The 16503-nt window shown below is 30.8% G+C and overlaps 1 protein-coding gene across 3 annotated transcripts in view; it reads left to right on the top strand.

Annotated features, from left to right (window-relative positions):
• Positions 1 to 16503, top strand: part of jigr1 (jing interacting gene regulatory 1) — an 86626-nt gene that overhangs the window by 53153 nt on the left and 16970 nt on the right. The window contains exon 3 of one of the 3 annotated variants that reach the window (XM_067779488.1): positions 15707 to 15828. The exons of 1 other annotated variant lie outside the window; for it this stretch is intronic. Coding sequence is in view for 1 of the 2 variants with exons in the window: in XM_067779487.1 (XP_067635588.1) it covers positions 16408 to 16423 (16 nt within the window). In the remaining variant the exon portion in view is untranslated. Of the gene's footprint in view, positions 1 to 15706; positions 15829 to 16046; positions 16424 to 16503 lie in introns of those variants that run through there. One more of the 3 variants, XM_067779487.1, reaches the window with a different exon arrangement.

The following is a 16503-nucleotide window of genomic DNA, read 5'->3' as shown; positions in this document are numbered from 1 at the left end:
ATTTTAAAGACGGCTTTGACTGCTCAAAAAGGAGTTGCCGATATGTATGAATTTGGTTTCCCCAAAAAACAGCTGTGCAAAAGGACGTTGAGCAACACCATCAGCTCAGGAAAGAACCTCCACGAGCCTCTATCGTGCCATTTCTTTAGTTTGATGCTGGAACAAGCTGCAGAACTTATCCGCTCTGGAACAATATTCTTTAAAGCTCTGAGCTCTCTTTATATATGTCCCACGTTCCATTGTAAACAGATGCAAATCAAATGTTTTAATACTTCGAATTTAAAGGGACAAAAATAACCAACATAGGTAACTTTAAATCTCATTTTTATTATGGTAATTATATGAAAAAATAAAATTTAAAAAAAAACAATAAAACGTGCGATGTTTCCTACAAAATTTTGTCAAGCAGGCAAATTTTGGTTAGGTAGCCTAATGTACATATTAAAAAATTAGATAATACTAAAATACAGAATATGTGTAATACTACTATTCATACACTTGTTAATTAATACTCACTTTATTTGTGTACATTAGACCGTTACAAACAAATATTTTTTTATCATGCAATTGAAAATAGCCCAAAGTGTCGTCTGAGAGGGAAAAATGGATTTACAAAATGTTATACGTACATATACGTATAAGATGTACATCTATCTAGGTAGCATTAACATCAAATTTTTCTAACATTTTTTTTCCGACAATTCCGATTTTTTTTTATAAATTGTGAGAAATTATAACGATCCAATCTAAATTATCTAAAGTTTTTTTTGGCTTTTAAAATTATTTGTTAATGTAATTTGTACCAAGAAAGCCTTATCGATTTGGGTATTAGATAATCAAATTTTTATTAACTAAAATTTATGTAGTTCCCTATTTAATACAACGAAACGAAAGTTTTAAGATTGTTTGAAAAAGATGAAATAAAATTTTACAGTCTAATGTACATGAGTTTCATTTGTTAACTATGCTTTTAGAATTTTTTTTTTTCGCTCTTTACTTGTTTTATATTATACTAGCTTTACCAGGCGCACGTTGTAACGCCCGAGATCGAATGGATGTGGCGTTATTTTTTCTGTGTTGTTTGTTGATAATTTAATTTATTGTTCTGTAAATTGAATTGAATTTTGTACGCATATTTGGTGAAATTTTCTGTTAAAACAGTTTATTCTTGTATCTTATTGTATCTTATTTTATATTATTTTATTGCTTTTACCGCTGATGATTGTTACTTTGATGACATTCCGAAGAAGCATGACTGGTGAGCCAATTTTCAAAGTTGATATATGCGCAGGCATTCCTTTTGGTTCTAAGGAGTATAGAAATTCATTTTGATAATTCACAATTTTATCTTCATCTGTAACTGTGTCGATCGATTTATATTTCGTCACTTCACCAGGAAATTGATCTTGAAAGCGATCATTGATTTTGTTAACATGATCATTTTTGGGAGCTAAGATAGTTCTTTCGCATAGCCAAAAAACAAAAACATTTAAAATTAAAATTTTTAATTCTGAAATATGAAAAACTTTCGTCTTGATCGAAGGAACCTCGAGCCAAAATTTGGTGATGATCGAAGTATAGCAAACACGTTTTCATAGGGAACACACACACAGTATTTGATTTTTATATAAGATGTAGATAGACTGAAGCTACACAATTTTTTTAACAGCGGCAGATTACTAAACGTCCAAAAGGCATAACAGCTAAACTCAACAATCCAGTCAAACTTTAGGTGTTAAAATAACTTAAGTTTGTACGGCAGCCATAGTTTTTCCCCATTCCACATTTTACTGGAGGTTTTAGGACTTAACGTCACTTATCAATTTTAATTATCCTACCATTACGACATACAGATATATGCAGTATAATATATTCCATTTGTATGGGAGATGCCACGCCCCCTTTTTCCCAATTCCATATTTTCTTGGTGGTGTTAAGGATTGACCTCAAATAACTCCTTACTGAATTTCAATGTTCTGGCATATATACCTTCAAAATTATGCAGTACCAAGGATTCCATTTGAATGGGAGGTTCCACGCCCCCTTTTTCCCAATTCCGCATTTTCTTGGTGGTGTTAGGGATTGACCTCATATAACTCCTCATTGAATTTCAATGTTCTGGCATGTATACCTTCAAAGGTATGCAGTACCAAAGATTCCATTTGTATTGGAGGTGCCACGCCCCTTTTATATATCGAAATTATTTTTAGCCTAAAACCTTCCCGTTGATCGAAGGAACCCATAACCAAAATTTGGTGATGATTGATGTGTGGGAAATACGTTTCCATAGCGAACACACACACACAAAGAATTTGATTTTTATATACATATATATGGCTGAACCGATTTGGGATTTCAAAATCAACTAACCATCATCTCTCCTTCCTGTATCTTTCCTAAAAATTTCATGGCAATCTGTCGAGCCGTTCTCGAGTTATGGAGTGACAATCAAAATGTACACTTCTTTTTATATATATAGATAAATTGTATGTAAGTATTTTTTATTTCACTTGCGCTAATTTGATAAGCTCATTTAAAGAAATACAAAAAAAAATGTATAACAATCCTATTTTTAAGTATTTTCTTATCGTTTTTGCTTAATGTACCTTTTAAGTTTAAATTTTTTTTGAAATTTGTATTACTCAATCGAATTGACGCTTATAATAATAGAGATTATTTGTACTTTGACTCTTTAAGTTAGAAAAATCAATAATACCAAGTAAAATTGTTTATATGTGTGTTATATATAATTATTATATGTAGGTATATTTGTGTGTACTTACCAACAACAATGTACTCTCGTTGTACCTCCTATCGAAATAAAAGAAGTTCTATTAACAATACAAAAAAGTTTCAACTTGTCTCACACGCAAATATTTATATTATAAATTATTGCAGTCATTTAAATTTAAGTTTAGTTATGTAGGTAAGGCAAAATTTAAATTAAATTGTAGAGCTGATAGCCATAGCATTTAAAAATTTATTTTAAGCCTAAATACATATACATATAATAATAATACTAATAATAAATTGTAAATAAATGTTTGTTATTGTAGTGTTGAAAAGTTGTTTATATGAACGTTTTTATTAAAAAAATTATCAGTATTTATATTTGTGTAGATATGTATATATATACAAGAAATCTACGAAATTTTATGTGAACAGGTCGAATTACATAATATTCTACTTTGAACATATTCTAAGTATGCATATATTAAGGTGATCCTAAAAATGTCATATTGTGGTATCGATTTTAAATCGCAACATTCTTTTTTATGTACCACCCTAATGTATAGTTACATATTAATAAAATAGCTTTTTAAAAAGAATCATAAGATGCGGTTTTAAAACCTTTAACTTAAAAATATTTTATAGTAATTGAGTATCCAAAAACGGAATCTTCAGAAATTTTTTTTGTTTATCCAAACTGATGTTATAATTTCAAATCCAAAACAAGTAAGGAAGTCTAAGTTCGGGTGAAACCGAACATTACATACCCAGTTGTATACTTGAAATGCTGTTGTTGTTTGTTTTGTGTGCTTAATAGTGTTACAAGGCTGCGCAATAATACTTACGAGTATACATATGGTTCTATTCTGAACTAATTTTTCTTATAGCATAGAAAATTGCTTAGTCAAAAAAGGGGCGGTCCCACGCCCATTTTTTCAAATTTTAAGCTTTCCCTATTTATTGTTATAATTCCACTTGGGAAATGAAACACCATTGATATAAAGCTCTTTTTTGCAAAGATATAGCTTATTTCATTCGTCCACGACCCTTTTAAAAATCTCTTATATAAAAGTGGACGTGGTCCCTAACCGATTTCGGTAATTTTTCTTCAAGGCATTCCTCATAGTAAAGGCAACCTCTATGCCAAATTTTGTTACGATAGGTTTAACGGTTTTTGTTTTATGATTAATGATATTTGTAAAATTGATTTTTTCACAAGTGGGCGGCGCCACGCCCATTTAAAAAAATTTTTTTTTTTCAAATTTTTATCAAGTCTCAATATCAGTCCACACGTCAAATTTCAACATTATAGATGTATTATTTACTAAATAATCAGGTTTTTTGTGTTTTCCAAAATATTATATATATATATATATTATCATCTGATTTCGCTCTTTTTCAATACCAATCAATGTCCAGATAAGCTCGTGCTACTAATTTGGTGAAGATACATATCTCAATATTTACTTAAGTTATCGTGTTAACGGGCGACGGACATGGCTCAGCCAAATTTTTTTTCGATACTGATGATTTTGATAGATGGAAGTCTATATCTATCTCGATTCCTTTATACCTGTACAACCAACCGTTATCCAATCAAAGTTATAATACCCTATGTACAAGTACAGCTGGGTATAAAAAAGGTGTGTGTACCAAGTATTCGTAGAGATTGATGTGTAAACATGTGTGTACCGGACGCAAATAATAATACCGGAAGATTGTGAAAAGGTCCTGAAATGTTCCTGAATGGGTCGAGATAGTTTCATAATAATCGCGATTTGTTATAACATTTTCAGATCAAAGGAAACTTTTTCAAGTCCAATGAAAATTTTTGCAAATCATGTGAAACTTTTTCAAATCAAATGAAACTTTTTTCAAATCGAATGATACCTTTTTCAAGTCAAATGGAACTATTTTTTGGCTTATGAGGTTTTAAACAATGATTTTACACCCAAAAACTGTTGTGCTATCAAATGTGAACTGTGGTTGCTATATATATCGACCTTCTTTCGTTTTTCAGTACAGATTACAAGAGGGATTTTTTTATAGGAAATGTATCGTGCTTTAAAGCATAACCAAAATGAAGAAAAGTACAATTTCGTTACTCGTTTCTATGTTATTCGAAGTTAAAGTTCAACATAAACTGTATACGACGACTCAGAAAATAAGAAAGGAAAATTTCATCTGCAGTACCATGTTTTCGATTTTTGAGCGTTTATTTTGCTATAAAATTGAAGATTCTGTGACAGTCCTCATATAAACAGCGAGTATAAAATACAAACTTTGTTTGCCAGTGCCATTTTATTTACTGAATTAGAACAGCTGGTAATAAGAGCAAACTAAGCTCAACTTAACTGTAGCCTAAACTAACTCTGCACAACTGGGCGTTGGATGACAAGGTGTGACTTCAATATAGTGAATTCTGATGATCACAAGTTATTAAAAATGTGTGTTTTTAACTTAAATTATCATAAACCCGTGTTAACGCCGAGGCACAAAAGTATTTTTCTTATAGATGCGTTTAACACAAACTTATGCATTGCAGTAACATCGCCACAATCAACCAAGATGTTGCGTTTATAAATATGAGGGAACTTCAGACTTGGCAATTGACATTTATTTCGCCTTGCCCATGCACATACAAAATTTCGCGAAGTACTGTTATAAACATTCTCCCTACACAACAAAAATACTTGCTAACATATTTTATGTCGTATTGGATTTTTATATTGCAGTTTTTAATTGCGAAAAATGTTAGAAAAGTTACCAACGAGTGGGAAAAATAATTTCACTTGCAAAGTGTGCCAGCACCGTTAGCCAAAGCAAATGTCAAATTCTTCTTCTTATGCTTTGCTTGCAACAAAAGTTGCAAGTTTGCTACTTTTTCATATCAGATGGCGCCAATGTCGCTCCATCTACCGTTCTCCATAAAAAATACGTGCAATCTACTGGTAATGCATAAGATTGAATTAAACGCATCAATGTATATGAAAAACTGCTTATGTGACGGGACTTTTAGGAAGTTTGTCAGTAAAAGTTTTGCATGTTGAATGTTTCTTTAGTTGGCTTATACCGTTTTCACACAGAAACTTAATCGAATCACAATTGTGTTTAATGAAATAATTAAGTTTCCCTTTTCATACAGGGTATTTTGCTTCATTAAGCGAACATCTGTCAGCAGCCCCAAAAAAATATTTCGTTTTTACAAAAAATAGTTAAAATGGAAAGCAGTCGCTTCCTTCTTAACTATAAATACAATAAAAAAATGCTAGCTCAACTACCCATAGATGTTGCACCTAACCAATATTTTGCAGCAAATGCAGCGAAAAATGAATTTTGAATTTTTTCGTGTTTTTTCTATTTTTCGAAAATTATTGAAAATAATTTATTTTTGATTGTCATTTGTTACATTGACAATGAAATTCGAAGCACCAAGCAAAATCGACTGGATTTTTCACTCGATTAGGCATTCAATAAAGCAATAATGAGATAATTAAGAATTTGTATTTTGTATGAAAGATTGAGTTCAATTAGGGCTTTAATGTGGTAAACTTGATTAATTATTTCAGTACGCCTCTGTGTGAAATTGGCATTAGGTTATTATCACTTGTGACCGCAGAATCTTTAATAGCTACTTTTGAATAAAAAGCGAGTGTTCGATTACGCTCGGCATCGTATAAAAAATCCGACTTCGGCCGGAATCTAGTAACAACACTTCTTTAAAATGTAACCTCTTTCTCCTTTAATTTTTTATTTTTATTTTATTGAGTTGATAAAATACCAATATCATTTCGTTTTAATACATGGGTAGATACATATGTACATATTAAACGCCTCAGCAAAGTTTTTATCATTTGATTTAAGTATGTAAATCTTAACTTACACTCAAAAGATATTAAGATATGTACCTCCTTTTTCGATTTTGCTTGTGATTTCTTTTAATAATTAGCTACATCCTACCTACACACATACCGCGCTCAGTTTTATCATTACTTCATCTTTTTTCAGCAAAGTAATTTTCTCTACCTACATTTCGTAGACCTACAAACATACATATCTTAAAATTAAAACTTAATAATAAATATTTTAAAGTAAATAAAATAATCTGGTGGCAAAAGAAGAGAGTCCGAGAGCGTGAAAAAGCAAGAGTATTTAACTTTGGCATTGTATGAGTGTAATAATGAGAGCCAATTAACGGCGACACGCACACTATCGAAATATTAACATTATTCCCTCTTTTTACAACACACAAATGAAATAAAATAAAATGTATAAAGAAAAGATAATGTTGTGCTCTCAAGCAAGTTAGACAAAATAAATATTTATATGTAATATCTTTTAAATGGTTTTTCTACGTTAAATAATGCCATTGTAGGTATGTTTTAAATTTTTTTCTTTTAGTTCAGTATTTTTACTTTTATTGGCTTGGGTTGTGTGTATGTATGTGATTTTCACCAATTTCCAGAAGTTTGATTAATTTGAAATTTTGCCACGTAGCAAGGACCGATAACAATGCAATAATTTGATAATGGGGAGGCATAAGGTCAAGGGACATAAAATTAATTTACTTTACGTCCACTTCAAATAACCATAAGTTTAATTGAAATTTTTCAAACGTATGAAGTACCGATGCCATGTGGTGCGGTATCAGGCAAAAGGTCACTTCAAAGTGGTCATAAAATAGGCAATTGTTTGAAGAAACTAAGCTAACCGAACTAAAAATTAGAAAATAATTTTTAATCACAAAGTGTTAGATTTAGGAAATATAAATAAAAGATTTCGTTTTCTTAGAGGCTTAGACAATTTTTATGTACGCAGTTTTAAAGCCCATACAATTTTAGTGCAAGTTTCAAGTACCTTAGAGTTCTCTCGTTGATTTTCAATGATAATAAAACGATTATTCGTTTTTATAGAAAGATTTTGAGATTTAGAAGAGAACTTTCGAACCCGATTTTGGACTTTTGCTTGTTTTTTATCAATTTGTGTGTATGCAAAATCGAAGAAATGAGACAATTTTTATAATATCGATTCTCCTGCTACAGCTAATATATGTATATTTCACATTTTTTAGGCCTATACAGTTTTAGTGTAAAAAAATGAAAGTTTCAAGTATCTCAGAGTTCTCCTTAATTTTTAGTGAATTCTTTTCTGCAGTTTTTAATAGCAATGGAAAATTTAACTGCTGGGAAAAAATTATTGAAAATCAACGAGAGAACTCGCAGGTACTTGAAACTTGCACTAAAATTGTATGGGCTTTAAAACTGCGTACATAAAAATTTAGCAATTCAAAAATATGCTAATAAATGTTTCGTTCCCTATCCCCAAGTGGCTAGGTTCATGTCTCCGCTATTAAGCACAACTCGTTTTGTAGCAAGTTATTTAACCACTAGAGTTGGGTCGTTTCGTTCTGAACTTGTTCAATTGACCGGGTCTCTCAACTGAACAAGTGAACTAGATCTTCGATTTCGGTTCTATGTGTTCTTTTAGTTCATTTGTTCTTTTAGTTCGTTTTATCTAATGTTATTCTTTCTCTCTTCTCGTTCGCGAACATTGTAAATTCATACATACATAGTGAGCACGAATGTCGATGATGCCACTTACGCTAAAGATATATGTGGTCATCTTTGTGTGTGACACTGCTACAACAATATATGTATGGACTATTTATGAAAAACATGTTTTGTAGGAAACTAATTATTACATTTATTAAACTTGAAAAGTTCATATTTACAATTTGTGTCTGTACTCTTTCAATTTCCTGGATCTTCCGAAATTTGTAACGTTTTTTGAAGTTAATTATACATATAGGGTATTCCATCCCATTTCGACCAATTTTGAACCCGACCCCTTTAGAATTGGCTGAAAGTTTTTCTTCTTTTTGCTTACGAAAGACGTTTTTCAGAATTTTTTAAAATGTTTTCATCCAACTCAAAAAAAGTTATGAATTTAAAAAAAAAACACCGTTTTTGTTTTCAAAATGCTATAACTTTTTCAAAAATTGACCGTTTGGGATCTTTTTTTTTAAATTTGTTTTTAAATGTACTTTTCGGAAAAAATACAAAAAAATGTTTAAAGTTTTTTTTTTTGTAATTTTTCAGTTTTTCGAGATTTTTCAAATTTCGCCATTTTTTTTTTTTTCTCATAAAAAACTTCAATCAATTCTGCAATCATCCCCACTAATCCCGGAGTGGGCCGATTTTTTTTATATTTTTTTATTTAATTGAAAAAAAATTTTCAAAAATAAAATTTTTTTATCAATTTTATTTATATAACAAAGATAATGTGAGAAAATGATTTTTAAGCATTCTTTTCTTTATGTATAATGGTAATCTACGATTAAAATGACTCGCTTTTTATTTTTGAAAATTTTTTTTTCAATTAAATAAAAAAAAATATAAAAAAAAATCGGCCCACTCCGTGATAAGTGGGGATAATTGCAGAATTGATTGAAGTTTTTTATGAGCAAAAAAAAAAAAAAATGGCGAAATTCGAAAAATCTCGAAAAACTGAAAAATTAAAAAAAAAACTTTAAAAATTTTTTTCCGAAAAGTACATTTAAAAACAAATTTTTTAAAAAAAAAGATCCTAAACGGTCAATTTTTGAAAAAGTTATAGCATTTTGAAAACAAAAACGGTGTTTTTTTTAAATTCATAACTTTTTTTGAGTTGGATGAAAGAATTTGAAAAAAATTCTGAAAAACGTCTTTCGTAAGCTAGAAAAAGAAGAAAAACTTTCAGCCAATTCTAAAGGGGTCGGGTTCAAAATTGGTCGAAATGGAATGGAATACCCCATATACATTGTATATATTAACTTATTTATTCATAACATACCTACACAAAGCATTGCTGCATACAAACCCCATCTATACTTGTTAGCTTTTTTCGCGGGTGCGAGCAACACTGAACAAATTTGCTTGAAAAAAAAGAACAGATGAACAAAAAGAACAACTTGTTCTTTCATCAGAAAAATGACGAAAGAACCGAAGCTGAACGAAAAAGCACAACTCTATTAACCACTGCCTTCTTCAATAATTACCGCTAGATGGGTCTCTTTGTGCGCCTAGCCCAGCAAGTTACAAACATACAAGTGAAGCTAATAAGCGTTTAAAAACAGTTGACTTTTTGCTGTTTGGCTCACCGAGGCACGTTTGCCCAGCTCTGTTAGGTGCATATATATACATATGATATCCTGTCTGCTACCTGCTAGCTGCTAGTCAACATCTTTTGTACACACACAAATTATACATATGTATGTACATATGTATAGGATACTCCTTAAAATGGCCTCTGTTTCTAGCTGCTCAATAAGTGTGTATGTATGTACATCGCTTCGCTCAACTTTTTCTAAACGCCATCAAATAAGTGTGGATTGCAGATGAAATTTTTATTTTGCACTATTTTTTAACTTTGATATCGGAAAATACAAATGCAATAGCAGTTTACGTCGTAAACTTTACGACTCAAAAGCAACACCAAGAAAATATGCAACCCAGTGAGCAGTTTTAATTAGGTTTTATGTAATAAAAGCACTGTCACAAAAAAGTTGTCTGAAATTTGGGCTAGACCTATGTATCTACATATGTACATATATATATATATATGTAATTTCTTGGCGATGACTCCAAATTTTTATAAAAATATGCCAATTTACCCTCAAAATCTTAAGATAACTGCAAAAAATCCATAAGTGCAAACATTGGAACTATAAAAATAAAATAAAAAAATTATACATTCGGCGAAATACCTATCTCGAAAAAATTTCAAATCAAGCAATGCGTAGCTAATTGCAAAATTATAGTTGCTTAGGAATAAAAACTATAAAAGGCCGTTTATGTGTTGGGAAGCTACATGTTTATTATTATTCTGTAGATATACATATGTAGCTATTATCCTTCAAATAGTTTAATTTAAAAAGTTCATTCAAGATGCGGTCTACTAGCATCAATTTTTTAAATAATCACCCTTATCGCGAAGTTCACGCGGAAAAGTGTTCGCCTTCACTCCTTTTGTTCGGGTGAACTTTTTCCGCCTATCGGCAATTTCGGGCGAACAAAAGTTCACTTCGAAACAGCTGATGCTCCATTGCGAATTGGCAGTGAACAAATAATTTACTTACAATTGTGTAAATTTTGTAACCAAGCATATATTTCCTTAAAATACAACAAAAATAGAAATAAAAATGTAGAAAATAATGTTTAGTATTGCACTTAGGTTGGTATTGATTGAGCGTGAGGAGAATATACATAAATGTGAAAGCGGTTCGGAGGCAATTAAGAGAAAGTTCTAACCCTTTGGTTCACTGTAAGCTAAAAATTACTATTTTCAGCACTTTTGAATAACAAGTTAATTTTTTTCAATTAGTATTCGCCAATATTACAGGCTAAACAAGTCGGCATTCTAATATTTGCTAGTTATTTTTAGCACTCCTTGCCACCATTGAAGCAAAAATTTGGATTTCCACTAATTGTAAAATTGTGTACATGTCTTCTTTTTTTCGCATAGGGAAAAGGCGTCGGAAAGGACCATGAAGTGGGTCTTAGCCAATCTTGTTTCAGAGAGGTGCTCAACATTTTGGAACCGTTGCTTTGCCCACAATGGATAACTTGGCCAACTGATACGTTGTCATAAAAAATAGAATTTACAGCAATACAGGAATTTCACTTCTTCCACTCAGCTTCCGATTGTGCATTATTTATTGATTTATTTCTAATAATAAACAAAATTATAAGAGTATCAAATTTCAAAACAAAAAATTACTTAAATTTCGTTTTCCTCTCGTTCGCCTGTAAAATATAAGTGAACAAATTTGGGTGTTCATTTCGCCCGAACAAAGAGTTGCCGATAAGGTGAAATCTTTTTCGAACACGAAAAATTTTTTAGCCACCCTCTGCGATAGGGTGAACAAAAACTGTGAATATTTTCGGGTGAAAATAAAACTCGCGATAAGGGTGAATACGAATTATAAAATAGGAAAATACACATTTTCAAATAAAAGTTTTCAACTTTGGTTTACATGTCGCCATTTACACACAACTATTTTTGTTGCTGAGATTCGTAATTTGCGGAAGAGGGGATCACGAGGAAAGCAGACGAGCACTGAGTTTCTTGCGCTCGGCGACTTGCTTTGTACTGTCTTTCTTCTGTTGTCAATATAAATTTTTAATTTTTTTTAAGAATTTTTTGTTGATTTTGAGTACAAATTTTTATAATTTTTATTGATATTTCCAATATTTCACAATATTGTTTCAAAATTTTTGAAAATTTCCATAAATAAAACAAATTTCTAGAAATAATTGAAATAGAATGTCAAATTATTGCTTAGATAGAGTCGCCATTGTGAATGATAACTAAGTATGATATCTTCTGCATAGGCGTTAAAATTCCAAAATGATTGTATCACCTGATTTGTAATTGACTATCGCTATCTCATTCTGCATCTCTTTCTATCACCCGCTGAAGATATGCGCCGCCATATTGAACACCCTGTCAAAACGCTAAAAAGTGACCATATTGAACATCCTGTCAGGCAGTTGACAGATAAGATATCACATTTAGTTATCATTCACAATGAGAGTCGCCGTGTATGCATTAATACGCAACTCCAAAAGAGAAGTTGCCAATTAACATCAATAAAAGTTTTTGTGTGTAAATGGCGACCAAGAAGAAAATAAAAAAAATACTTGAGCATTTTCTTGTGATCTGTATACTGCGCTTAATTGTTTAATAAATGGTAGTCAAGGGTTAAAAAGGTACAAATTTACTACCTAAGAAGAGGTTTAGCTATTCTGATTAAAATTATTTAAAGTCAGAACCATAAAATAAAATTGCTGAAACGGTTTAATCCAAAAAGCGTTGATATGCTTTGATGTTTATAAAAATTTATAAAAACACAATAATATCAGATAAATATTATAGTAGCTTTTACAAATTACTTTTCAGTATTAAAAGCATAAATGAAGTTTTTTTTATCTGGCGTTAGATTGGAATTTTTTAATAACCAATAATTTCTGCTATATTCCAGATAAACAACGAAGAAAAAAAGTATAATACCAGAATGGGTCTCTAAATTTAGATTTTATTACATTACCGCTATTGCTGTTTTCTTTCGAAGAAATTATTGGAGAAAAATATAACTACCGAATGATTAACATGCATACAAAAATCTTGGTTAAACAAGATTCTGTTGTCGGATATAAATGCACCCTTGTTTAAAAATTGATTAAAATAACTGAATGAATATGTATGTATGTATGTCTACATCCACGCAACCAGTGTGGGTATTAAGACACATATTTGTTAGGGTGGTTCTAAAAATATTATATATTTTGACGTTTCATAAAGTTTAAATATCTTTTAAGTCATCAAACATGTTTTCCTGTAAGTTTTTAATTCAATTGTTAAAAGGTGCTTCATCGCGATTTTCGCGTTTTATGTGGCATTTTTTTTTACTCTTTACTTCAAATGATTTAGTGCTAAGCTGCCTCGGTTAAAAGTTAACCTAAAATTTAACCTCAAATGGGGAAATTTTCACTATTGAAGGGTAATCATGAAGAACGTTTTAAGCGACAGAATCATAGTTTTTCAGGGAAGCAAATAAGAGTTATTCATAAAAAAAATAATAATCATAATTGAAATGAATGCAGTTCACCCCTGAGGATGCTAAGATGATTAGCGAAACGTCGGATTGTACTGGTGGAGTCTTTTGACTTGCACTAAAGCATATATTGGTAAAATAAAGCCTATTTTTAAACGGTTTTATTTAGGTTGACTTGACAGGCTACACGGCCGTTGTGAACGAATTTTGTAATTCAAATTTAAGTAACTTCCCAATAAGCTATAAGCCGGACACTGTGAATATAGTTCAGAACCCGATGACAATGCAATAATAAAAAATCGTCGCTGGGTGGCGCAAGGATCGAGATATTCACAAAAATCGTATTTGTGATCTGATTTACCTCATATTTGGAACACATAATACATGCAACAATAGAAAGCGACCTATGAAAAATATCGCCGCTATTGATAGTCATATATAAGACCAACTGAACCTTAATCAGGTTATGCTACGCCTCACATTTTTAGAAATTTCACGCGCCCAACGCTTTTATTTAATTGTCTGATCAACGCCCTAGATTATGAGGAGTGTGACGACTAGTACCTAGGACCTACCTAATTATTTTCTAGCTTTTAGTATTATTATTTCATGTGAGTATTGCTTTCAATAAAACCGTTTAACTTAAAAATTTTTTTTAAATTACTTTATTATTAATTAAATTGGAAAACCGAATTGAACGGCTGTAAAAAGTTGTACTTCTAAAGCGTACTGATGATGAAGGCTTAGCACCCTTCGAAATGGATCTATCTGCGCAGCTATGGCAGGTTGTCTGAAAAATTTTCTACTTACTATTCCAAAAACAAAATACAATTTTTCAAATTTAGAAAAGTTTAAAAATAACAATAATTAGAAAAAAATTATTGTTCTGGCCTTGAGCTCGAATCGAACCTTGAATCGGCTATAAAAAGTTTAAAATTTTTTAAGTTCAAAATTTGTATGTATGTACAATGTCTAGTTGTTACTAGCAACGTTTTTCGCAAAGAAGCGAAAACGATGGAGCTTAAAACGTGTTTCATATTACTTCATGTTCTGAAGCATCATTTTGGGGGTTTTCGCTAGTTTTTTTTTTGTGGTTATTTACTCGTTTTCTTTACTTTTTAACTCTTTGCTGTTGCTATTTTGTCAAAAACTACCATTGTTTGCGCCTTTTAACCCTATTTTTCACTTAGCCATACTCTCCACCTTGCTGAAAACGTTTTTCCTTTCACTGAATATCTTTAACTGGTATTTTTTTATAGCTATAGATTTGCAATTTCGGCGTTCGTGCTGTGTAACAGTTCATTTTTTGTGATAATCTGCATAATAAACAAGTTTTTCAAAAATTGGCGCTTGAAACATCTTTCACGATTGCCTTTATTAATTATACTTTATCACAAACTATTTATTCACTCAAAAACAAAAAGCATCATATTTAATAATTTGAGAAAAATTTAAACAACGTGACATCAGGACGGACAAGGCGACAGCTGTTTCGATTCTACCTTGTAAATCTCTTCATAGCATAAATTTTGTGGTTCTAATTCTTTGAATTATTGGACTTCTTCACGAAGGTCAAGAGGAATCACCTTTAGGCAAAATATCGACTGTAAGGTGGAATATATCTCGATTTCTGCAGCCAGTTCGAAATCGCCATATCTGCAAATATTTAAAAATAACGACCTATGTATATTAGAATTTTTTTCAAAAATTTTCTATCTCTGGGTATGGTCAAAGAAAGTCCTGTCTGGTTTATGTGTCTTGAAAAGAGTAACGCCTCTTCATAGAGATTAGATAAAGCAAATGTCAAAATTATATTAGAATTTTTTTTGAAAAATGTCCTATATCTGGTTATGGTTAAAGAAAACCCTGCCTGGTTTATGTGTCTTGAAAAGAGTAACACCTCTTCATAGAGATTAGATAAAGCAAATGTCAAAACTATATTAGAATTTTATTTTTCAAAAATGTCCTATATCTGGTATGGTCAAACAAAGCCCTGTCTGGTTTATGTGTCTTGAAAAGAGTAACGCCTTTTGATAGAGATTAGATAAAGTAAGTGTCAAAATTACTGGCTGCTACAATTTTTCACACAAGTAATATACATATACGAAGTTTTCCTTGGGTGTTCTTTTATGATGTCGCTATATTTTTTTTTTTTTTTGGCCCACCCTTATGTGGATGTGTATGCATACGACTAATTTTGGGTATAGCGATACATACATATTTACAATACGCAGATGCTTTAATTTCATTTTAACTAAGCACATACTTTTTAAGTATCTAATAAAACACAAATTTCTACATGCAATGCAAATAATTTAAAAACAACCCTTTTTTTGGTTTGTATGGCTTAACTATAAATTAAAAATGTTGCATGTTGTATAGGAAACAAAGAAGACGCAAAACCGGTAAAGTTTGAAAGTTTGATACTCTTCGGTCTTGCTTGCCGCAACAAGAATCAGAGAGAGCATGAGAGAGATAGCGACTTTACAGAGCATAGAGCGCAGGTAAATTATTTTCAATGTATAACTGAATATTCTGCTTTTTGTTTTTATCCCATTCGTACAGCGTGAGAGAGCACATTCGTGTTTTTATACCATATTATTACACAGAAATTCGACAAAAGCATAATACATGTGAACACTGCTTGCTTTATAATATTTTTATATATTTTCTTCTGTTCTGTCTTTGCTTCGTATTTTTTTACATTTTCACATTATATTTAAGCGTAACAACGATGTGATGTGTGAGCTGTACGTCGGTACGGCGTTAGTGTTAAAGCAAAATAATAAAAATTTCATATTTTAGTTTTAAAATTATTGTCGTTGTGTACGGACGAACGTTCATGGCTAAGCGCATGATTATTATATATATGTTTGTGTGTGTGTACGTAAAAATATTTTAAACTTAATTTTTATTATACTTATGAAAGCAAAAAACAAAAACAATAGAATTTAAAAATAAAAAATAGTTGGCTAAAAATCAATGTTTGACGTGCGTTTTTAAATTAAAAAAAATTTAATAAAAAAAAATTTATTTCTTCGCGCATATTAATAAGTTTTGCAAAAAAAACGTGATCATATAAAATGGAGAATCGAAATGGTGAGTATATTTTTATTAAAATTATACGCATATATATATATATATATATTAAAGTATGTATGCCTGTATGTATGTAGGTT

Source organism: Eurosta solidaginis, chromosome 1, assembly GCF_040869045.1.
Source record: "Eurosta solidaginis isolate ZX-2024a chromosome 1, ASM4086904v1, whole genome shotgun sequence".
Classification (NCBI taxonomy): Eukaryota; Metazoa; Arthropoda; class Insecta; order Diptera; family Tephritidae; genus Eurosta; species Eurosta solidaginis.
This window is presented reverse-complemented; position numbering and strand designations above follow the sequence as displayed.